General features: G+C 41.5%; 1 protein-coding gene across 1 annotated transcript; it reads left to right on the forward strand.

The window, feature by feature from the left end:
• The first annotated feature begins 653 nt into the window (after positions 1-653).
• TRIM77 (tripartite motif containing 77) lies at positions 654-5,938 on the forward strand. The gene is made up of 4 exons (XM_059391665.1): positions 654-2,117; positions 2,830-2,852; positions 3,589-3,686; positions 5,682-5,938. Exons 1-4 carry the CDS (start codon positions 1,875-1,877, stop codon positions 5,762-5,764), a joined length of 447 nt encoding a protein of 148 aa, XP_059247648.1. The 5' UTR covers positions 654-1,874; the 3' UTR covers positions 5,765-5,938.
• Positions 5,939-10,241: the final 4,303 nt, after the last annotated feature.

The following is a 10,241-nucleotide window of genomic DNA, read 5'->3' on the forward strand; positions in this document are numbered from 1 at the left end:
GGTTTCTTTTTTTTTTTTTTTCCAAGATTTTATTTATTTTAGAGAGCACGTGAGCAGGGGTAAGAAGTGGTAAGGAAGGTCAGAGGGAGAGAGAATCTCAAGCAGACTTCATGCTGAACAGAGAGTCTGAGACAGGGCTTGATCTCTTAATTCTGAGATCATGACCTGAGCAGAAATTAAGAGTCCTACCCTCCCACCCAGATGGATTTCTAATGAGTCATTCATTCATATGAGGACTTTTGATGTGTTGCTCACCGTTCTAGGCCAACAAAGAGATACAGGAATGGGCAAAAAGAGAAACAAATCACTGAGCTCAGGAGTTTATAATCAGTAAAAGAACTTGATCCAGAAATTTAAAAAGTAAAAGTTGTATTATATCCCGTTTATGAAGTGCTTGGGTAAAATGAAAGCAGAAAATGAGTATAAGGAGTGTGGACTTGGGGAATGTATGCTGGCCATGGTTACACCTGGGCAGAGATCAGAAGGAGCTGGTCAGGGGTGAGGGAGCTGGGGGACGAGTGCCCTCTCTGAGAACACAGCTCTCTGCAGTAGGAAACAGAGGGATTAGTAAAAGCAATGGGCAGGAAATAATTCAAACATGGAAAGAAGGTGAAGTAATATAAGAATGAGTCACATTATTTGAATTTAGTAAAAACAGGCTCTTGGCAAGTTGGAATGTGTAGTTCAGGAAAGAGTAAGGAACAGAAGCAAGGAGTCATTGCTTGGATGAATAACCGGAAATTACACCTATGGATACACTGAGTTTGATTCCATTTGGTCAATAAGTTGGCTTTTATGGCAATAAAAGTGTTAGCATAGAAGCTAGCTAAAGCCATTTTAACAAGGATGTTTAATGTTGATACTTCCAAAATAATTTGGTAAATCCACATGTGTTTAAAGATGGTGTGAAGAGAAAGGGAGAAAGTGAACTGGAGACAGACCCACAGAACAAGGGATTCAGAGACACAGAGATGTAGGAGACAGAAGAGAGGCAAGAATGTGTGTGTAGGATTGTAAGATGATGTCTCTAAGGAGGTCAGACAGGGTGGACCAATCAAGAGGAGGTGGATGTGGTCCTGAGGCAGGTGGAGCCAAGCTCTGGTGAAACACAGAGTTTTGGAAATGAAGATAATTTAGAAAGATCATGTGCAATGTCCTCTATTTGCCCGAGGAAGTCAATTTTTGCTTTTTTGATGAGAGCAGATAGTCAGTTTATGAATATGAATGTTCAGGAAAATGAATTATGATTTAAATATTATGAATTATATAAAACAATAAAAATTGATTTTAAATTTCTATTTTTACATGAAAACATGGATGTTTGAGGGTAAGTCGTTGTAAACAATGGTGCAGGCAATAAATAAATGAAAAAGAAAGAAAGGAAGGAAGGAAAAAGGTAAGAAAGAAACCAAATGTGTTGTTTCTTAGAAGAAAGACGTAAAGCTATATGTAGTACTTCTATGATGTGAATATATGCTTCAGATCATGATTTGTAGGTTCAAATTCTAATCCCTAATGGTAGTAGGAGTGGGGGCTTTGAGTGGTGATAAGATCACGCGGCCAGAGTCCTCAGGAATGGGACACATGTCCTTCTGAAAGAGATGCTAGAAATGTCCCTTGTCCCATCTGCCATTTGAGGACACAATGAAAAGATAGCTATGTAGGAAGTGGGCTCTCATCAAATCTGCCAGCACCAATCCTAGACTTCCCAGCATATAGAATGGTGAGAAATTAATTTCTGTATATATAGCTACCCAGTCTATGGTGCTTTTGTTAAAGCAGCCCAAACAGACTAAGAACACTGTACATAGCACACAGACTATAGATAATGAAAGAAGAAAAAAAGCATCCAGATATATGGCCTAATTAAACCAATGTCATTTCAGGGTTTTGAAAATCTACAGATGATGATGATCAGGGCTGAATATCCTAAGGTAAACCACTATCTCCATGAAGAAAAGCAAAAACATTTAGAGAGCCTGGCAGTGGAAGGAAAGATAGTTTTTAATCAACTCCGGAGAAATGTAGCTAGAATGCGTCACAGGAGGAAACCCCTGAGAAAAATGTATGAGGAACTAAAGGAAATTTGCTGCAAAACAGATGTGGACCTGAACCAGGTAAAGGCTAAGGAAAGATGTCAGGGTGTTGAACACCAGACTGCTCAGAAATCATTTATGTTCACTGAGGTCTATACCCTTGGACCTCCATTATTTTCCTGTTTCCAAGGTCCAATTCTGCCCTCTTTCACTTTGGGATGTCGGGCTTTGCACCTCCAGTATAACCTGGAAGCTCAGGGTCACATTCACCTTATACGAAAAGGAAAACTATGTAGAAAATTCTGTGGAACAGATACAGGAAAAAAGAAAAAAAAAGTCCTTCTTAACTCTTCTACTGAACTTTCAGTTTCTGACAGCAACAGAGCAGCTCGTGAATAGATCATTCGACTCTGTATCTGGACTTGTCAATATGTGGGAATGTGGGATGTATCCATTCTTTTCTGTTTTGAAATTTTAGATTTGGAGCCCACATACCCTTATAAGAACTTTGGGGAAAGCTCAGTGAATCTCACCATAGATTAGGACAAACACAACCAACAACTGTTTATTCTAAGAACATCTTCTGTTTTAAATTTTATCATGATCATGATGGTATCAATGTATGCAAATATAGGAAGAGTTTCATCTTTGTAAGGAGGAGGAAAAGAGCAAATGATTTCACCCAAGAAAGAAAAGTGGAGATACAGAATTTTCCAGTCCAGTCTTATAGCCTCAGACTAGACTAAGCATATCTTGAGCTCAAAGCTAAGGCTTCCTCTCTTTCTCTTCACAGGATTTTGGAGACCTCATGAAAAGGTAAGTTTGCCCCTCTGTTAAAGTTGGTTTATGGTGACAGTGGTCAGGCTATTTCTGCTGAGATGGACACACACCTGTTTTGTGGCAAGTTTCTTTCTGTCTGCATTTAGAAACAAAGGCAGTCTTCTCTAAACAAGTCTAGGTGTTTATACTGGCCACCCTTAGGTAGAAGTGAGGGTTGAGAGGGATGCGGTTTCGGCTGTAAGGCCTAATGCAGAAGTTGCCAAAAGATATTTATTTTTCCTATCTCTAATTGTCAAGATCCTAATTATTTGAGGATTATTCCAGGTCTTCTCTGGGAAAGGCAATTAAGCTCACAGAGGCAGCAGGTGGAAGGAGGGTGAGAAGAGGGGGCAGGGCAGGTCCCCAAGAAAGAGTCTCCTACAGAGCTTAGACTCCATATGTACCAGGAAGCAAGTTCCAAAATTTTGGCACCTACTGGATTTCGGCAACTAAAAGGGAATGGCTATATGACTCCCCTAGGGAAGCCGAAGGCAAGAAAGAGATACAATTGTGAGTGAAGTGACATATCTCACTGAGATCGAAGTGGGAAGAGCAGGGTAGCTAATTATAAAATACAAGAACAATTGCAGATTTGCAACTCCCCAAATCCCTTGATTTGTGGAGTTGAAGTCACACCTTCTGCACCTAACAGAGAGGATTCTGATGGAGCATCTTCAAGGGATTGCTTAGGATCCCACTGGACGTGATAGTAAGCAGCTCTTTTTCTTTGCAGGAGTCCGTTAATGCAGCTGCACATTCCCCAGCCTATGAACCCACAGCTGAGCTCACAGACCATCACGGGGATGTCTGAAAGGCTTAACAACTTCCAAGGTGAGAACATCCGCTGTGGTGAGACCTCACTGTTTTCCTCCAGGAGGAGATACACTTGGAGGACCTCCCCTCATTGCTCTATTGGTCTTCTCAGAGAACAGGGAAGCAGGTCAATATGAATACCCTTATAACTAATTATATTTTATTGTTAATTAACAAGTAAAAGCTTTCTGAAGTCTGTCAAAGACAATTGAATATAACTGTTTTCTTATGACAATTTGCACTGAGTTTAAAACGATGAAAGCATGTGGCATTAAAACTACATATTAGGGGCACCTGGTTGGCTCAGTGGGTTAAGCCTCTGCCTTCGGCTCAGGTCATGACCTCAGGGTCCTGGGATCAAACCCCGCATGGGGCTCTCTGCTCAGCAGGGAGCCTGCTTCCCCCCCCCCTCTCTCTGCTTTTCTCTCTAACTACTTGTGATCTCTCTCTCTGTCAAATAAATAAATAAAATATTTTTTTAAAAACTACGTATTAATTCAGCTATTTCAATTTGCAGATGTTAACTATGGTTGTATGGAGATGTTCAGATTCTTAGGAGCACTGTTAGTGGTTATTTAAATGTTTATTTAAGAATTTAATTTAAGGAATGTATTTGAAAAATCGCAAGACTTAACAAAGGGGTAAACATATATTTATAAATAATAGGTACAACCAGAAAACAAATGGAACATGTGATTTGTTGTGTGGAGGGACAGATGGTGAGGCTGGCAGACAGGAAAAGCAGGCCTGGGATGGGATAAGTTGGATTCGGATTCCATGATGTAAGAGTTAGAAATTCAGAGAGAAAAACTACTTCTTAAAAACAGGCAAATACAGACTTTCAGTTTATTTTACCTTTGCTTGTTTGCATGTTGTGTCCCCATATTTGAGAAAGGTGATCACTATTTAGGACTAATAAAAATAATAATATCATATTTTTAAAGTGATCTGTAGTACATTTATTACTGTTATTATATTTACTTTATTTTGTGCTAGTTGGTGAATGAGAAGACTTAAGCAAGTGAAGGGCCATATTGGTATTTACTTGGCATCGATGTGCAGGCTCCTAAATGTTCAGTGAACTAGTGAAAATAAAGTGAACCTGACATCCTACATGTTTCTGTATTCTCAAAGTTGTCTTTCCTCTAGTTCTTTGAAGAGACCTTTACTTGCTCTGTACATAGGCAAGGAGCCCTTGCTGAGGTCTCTGGATTTTCAGTGACACACTCTGTTTAGTCATTTGCGGTAAAAGAGTGTTCTGGAGCAGTTAGTATGGGCTCTGTCATGAAAGCTAACTGTTCCATGTTCCAGAACTTGATGAGGAATTACTAAATGGTAAGTACCACAGTGGGGTGGGAGTGTTCTCAGGAAATGAAGCAAACCAGTTTTCGTTTAGTTTTAGAGATGTGCTTGTTCGGCATTCACCAGAAGACTACTGCACTTTGTCCCTAGAACTTTTAAACTCTGTTCTTTGACTTCACGATTTTCTTCTTACTGAAGTGTGTCTTACATTGGACCATAATATAAGCAGTTCCCGTGTGGCTCTGTTTGAAGCCTGAGACATCTGCAATGCAGTCCTGACTATGAACACATGCCCCCCAGTTTTGCAAGTCCACGGTACACACTCTTGTGGGGAGCTCAGACCTTCACCTCCAGCAAACATTACTGCGAGGTAGAGGTGGGAAACTCTCGTAACTGGATTACAGGACTTTGCAAGGACTGCGAGGTAGAGGTGGGAAACTCTCGTAACTGGATTACAGGACTTTGCAAGGATTCCTGGATAAATCGCAGTGATATGCTGCTCAACCCTGAGGGTATCTTTCTACTTCTGTGCATCCAAGTGGACGACCTCTGACACCTCTTCTCTGCCTCCCCAATATTGTGCCACTACATCCAAAGACCCCAGGGCTAAATAGGGGTGTTTCTAGATTATGCACATAGTACAGTAAGCTTTGTTGACAAAAGCTCCCTTATTTGTAATTTCCTCTCATGCTCCTTTCCTTGCCCTTTCAGACCTTTCATTTGCTGTGGACCCAAATGATGAGGAACAGCTCATAAACCTGTCCAAGGTCTCGGGAATTTTAATAGCTGGGTAGTGTCCTATCGTGGTGACTTCTCAAATGGGGAAAATCACTTATACCTCATGGACTTGAACTTCATCTTACCTTCAGGAGATTTATCTGCATTATTTTTTAAAGTGGTGACAATGTGAAGGATATACATTTGTCTTTTCTGTTTTATTTAAGTAAAAGTAATCTCTCTTATTTTCTTGTGTGGGATATGTGCACTTTTCATTTGCTGAGCTTCCTAGACATGGAGGAATGCATGGGTGTGGAAGCTCACTAAATGGATGAACACAAAGCACAGAGAATTCTCCTTCCAGGCAGTTCTTGTCAAAACCCAGTGTCACTTTGGGTCACTCTTCCTCCTCCATTCATCTGGCTAAGTCCCTCCTTCCTCCATGCGTTCTCACTTTACTGGAATAGATTAGGTTCCATTATAACAAGACCTCAAGAACAGCTTATCTCTAACCTTTGTAAAACTCAACAACTCCACAACAGAATTCAGGTCTTTTCTAGTTTGCCAATCACAAGATGGATGGCCAATCTCAGTGCTCTTCATACCACATTCCAAGAATGAATCAGCAGCCTGGTGGCATGAAAGATAACAACAAAATATTTGAATAAATAAATTAAAGAATGTGTAAAAAAATATTAAAAGCAAAGGCTACAGAACCAACAGAAAGTTAAGATAATGAAGACACAGTAAGACAGGAAGTGCTGAGAAACATTATTGAATAAAGAAATGAATTATGTTACTGTTCAGATTAATGGGTCACAAATTCCCTTTAACTGAAAAGAAAAATATAGATCGTATATAATCTGACTCCTCAGTGTTGCTGTAAGTACTCACTAATGAGCACAGTATTCCAAGAATACAGAGAAATTTTACCAGAATAATAGTTACAGACAAAAATGCCTTGATGCTTGGATACTGAACTAGTTTTAAGGATATTATATAAATAGTCAAAACACACATACACACACAGATTTGGGGGAATGTGTAAACCTCAGTTCTCAACCACACAAAATATCAAATAGCCAACATTCAAATTTCATTTCAAAAAATGCTCCAGACTTAGATCTTAGAAGTTCACAAAGTAATCAGACATTAAAGTAATTCTCTCCAGGAATCCCTGCTCTCCTTCTCTTCCCAGAGATTCTTCAGTAGTGAATATTCTGGCAACTAAATTCACTTCTGTGAAAATGTAGCAGCATAAAAGCTACACCTAGATTTTCAGAGTGTTGCCTAGGGAGTCTTTAAAGCAATCTGACAATCCTGATTCCCTCATCTCTTGGAAGGTTCCAAGAGTTGCTACATACTTAACAGTTTTGTGTTGACTTCTGGCACTGGCCAAAATGGAATAAATCCTCGAGTCCAACTCACCCACGGAAGACAACTAGAGACGTCTGAACAGACCACCGAAAGTAAGAACTCTGTATGTGAGGACTGCGAGAAGTTAAAAATAGAATGTGAACCCACTCAAATTGCCGACTGGGCGACCCCCACCAACACACACCACCCCCAAAGAGCCTTTACTTGGGATTTCTAAGACTTTACAGAAAGGGTGGCCCAAAGCGCACATGCTCCTTCTGACCTCACCCCCTCCTCCCCACCCCCACTCCCGCCCCCCAGATATTTAGGGCAACCTCACTGGTCATTACAGCTCCTCGCATTTTACACGAGGACGTGCCTGTGTTTCAGAAGGATTTCTGCTCCTCCTCCTCCGCGGCCCTTTGAACGCAGGATTCAAAAACCTGGATCAAGGATAAAATGAAAGGATTGGAGAGAAGAAACAGACAGAGATACAGTCGCCCCGGGACAGTTTTTGATGCAAATTCCCTGTCAAATACAGGGAAGAGAATGACTGATTCCTCTAAGCCATAGGGACAATAAAATTGTCAAACAGGGAAAGGAAAACAGTCTGTTCTCTAAGAGGCTGATGCAGGAGCTGGACTGTCTGGGCTTCTGAGCTTACCAGGTGTTCCTGAAATACCTGCTGGGCAGGAATTTTCATGTCTTTCAGAAAAATACTGAAGAGCTGGCAAAGACCAGATCAGAGAGCGAAAGAAGAGAGAACCAAATACAATAGAAGAAAAAAGAAAACTACAGACACAACAAAAACTATCCCAACGTTTCTCACAATTCTTCTTTGACATAAATACTTGACAAAAGAAAGTTAGAAAAGAAACAGATTTAAAAGATGATTGAAGGTGGATGTGGAGCGAAGCTCCGGAGGGCGTTATAAAACACTGGGAGTGAGCGGTCCATAATGCATTCCGTTGTAGTGCCCACTAGATATTTAGAAATACCAGTTTGGAACATGGGAGCTATCTTCTAGTGGGAAATCTGGGTTAGTGAATTACAGTCGAAGCCATAGGGATATGGAGCTCATTGTGGGAGGTATGCAAATCACAATTAGAGAATCACCATCTACCAAGGATGCTGAAAAAGGAGTCCAGATGGATAAAGGAAGATAGTAACCAGAATGAAGTGGAACCAGAAGGGTAAATACCAAAAGGTCAGGGGCCAATGGAGTGTTGACCTCCTCAGGAGGCCCTCCTGTCCTTGCCCACCTCTCCTCCAGCCCACTGATCCCAATCTCTCCTCCTTAAGAGTCCTACTCTTACCAAGGAACACTATAATCACCTTAATTTGGGAGGGCAGGAAAATCCGCCATTTATATTTTTTCTTACTGAACCAATCTGAGAACGCTCACTCTGGAGCCTGAGGTCATCAATAAATACTGTCCTATCTTCGCAGGAAACAGTTTGGGAAGATCTAATCTGGCTTCGTATAAACAATCTAAGTCAAGAAAGTTTTTAACGAGACTATGTCAGGAATGCTTATCGATAAGAAAGTAGTTAGTTGGGAAATACTGTGGCCTGATTTCTCTCCTATATGGAACAAGACCTGTAACTCAAGAGTGTGTTGCCATAAATCACCTCATGGGAACAGGCATGGAAAAGAAGAGTGGCAAGTTCTGTCCAGAATGGCAAAGCCTGGAAACGGGCTATAGGACAGTTTCTATCTTGTCCTCATTGTGGTAGAATTTGAGCCTATTTCTACATTACACTTTTTTTTAAAGATTTTACTTATTTGTCAGAGAGAGAGAGAGAGCACACAAGGCGGGGCAGAAGGGGGAGCCCGGGGGAGGGAAAAACAGACTCCCCACTGAGCAGGGAGCCAGACATAGGGCTCCATCCCAGGACCCTGGGATCATGACCTGAGTCGAAGTCAGCAGACACTTAACTGCATGAGCCCTCCAGGTGCCCTGTAGATTTTTTTTTTTTTTTTTAAATAAGGAAATACTCTCTCTAGAATATGTAAAGTGAAATAAATTTGTTATTTCTGATTCTCTTACTATAAACAATTCCGGTCTCCCTATTCATGAGTTCATGGTACTCTCTGCTTTTTGTAAAATGTTTAGATTTATTGTTTGTAGTTATTTTTTTGTCTCTTTTTTGAAAAAGCAAATACATCTAGTAAAAAGTGTTGGGTTAAGGGACAATATTGAATTAAATATTGAAATATTTAATTTGAATTAATAGTAATTATAATTAATAATAAATAATAAATAAATAATAATTAATAATAAATTGAATATGGAATTAAAGCTGTTAAATAAAGCCTTCAGGCACCTGGATCCAGCAAGAGCCCTGTAGGTGAATCCCAACAGCCCAGAAGTGGGCTCCATCCAAGTCGGGGACAGGAGCAGAGGGACTTCTCAGGACCAGCTGACCCTGCAGGTCTGCAGACTGCTGACCCCCATATGCTCCTTGGGTTCAAGGTCCCAGTTTTGAGACAAACCTTTTGAGTCCAAGGGGATTAGGCAACTTCCCTGGGCGTGGCCCTCTGGATGCCAGAGTTCCAGGGCGGGAAGGCAACCCACAATCTGGGTTTAGGCTCCCACGCTGGAGCAGCCTTCCTCCAAGGAGACTGGCTTTCCTAGAGAAATGTGTGTGTTCGTGCGGATGTGGTGGAGTGGGACTTGGAGTTTGCAGGGCCATCACCAGTAGGGTGGGCTCAGGACATAGACCCCCTGAGTGTGCGGAGCTGGGGGAGGGACGCTTGGGCCTGGCAGGGCTCCCTTAAAAGAGATGGTGTTTTCTTCTTTCGCTGTTACCCTTTCTATTCCTAATAATATGCAAGTGGTTTCTTGGGGCGCCTGGATGGTACAGTGGGTTGAGCATCTGCCTCTTAGTTTCGGTTCGGGTCACCATCTCAGGGGCTGTGAGATGGAACTCCCCTGCACACTCACCTCAGAGTCTGCTGGAGCATCTTTCTCCCTCTCCCTCTGCCCGTTCCCCCAAACCCCGCTTGCGCGCTCTCTCTCTCCGTCTCTCTCTAAAATAAAGAAATCTTTAAAAAAGTGGTTTCTTTACATGGTCAAATAAACTCACACGAGCAGTGTAAACACCTTTGAAATAAGCTCACGCTAGTGTAAACGCCTCCAGCTGCGTGAGTGTAAAAACACATCACGGGCTCTCTCTGCTGCGGCTCCGTAAAAAA

Source organism: Mustela nigripes, chromosome 1 (genome assembly GCF_022355385.1).
Source record: "Mustela nigripes isolate SB6536 chromosome 1, MUSNIG.SB6536, whole genome shotgun sequence".
NCBI classification, from domain to species: Eukaryota; Metazoa; Chordata; class Mammalia; order Carnivora; family Mustelidae; genus Mustela; species Mustela nigripes.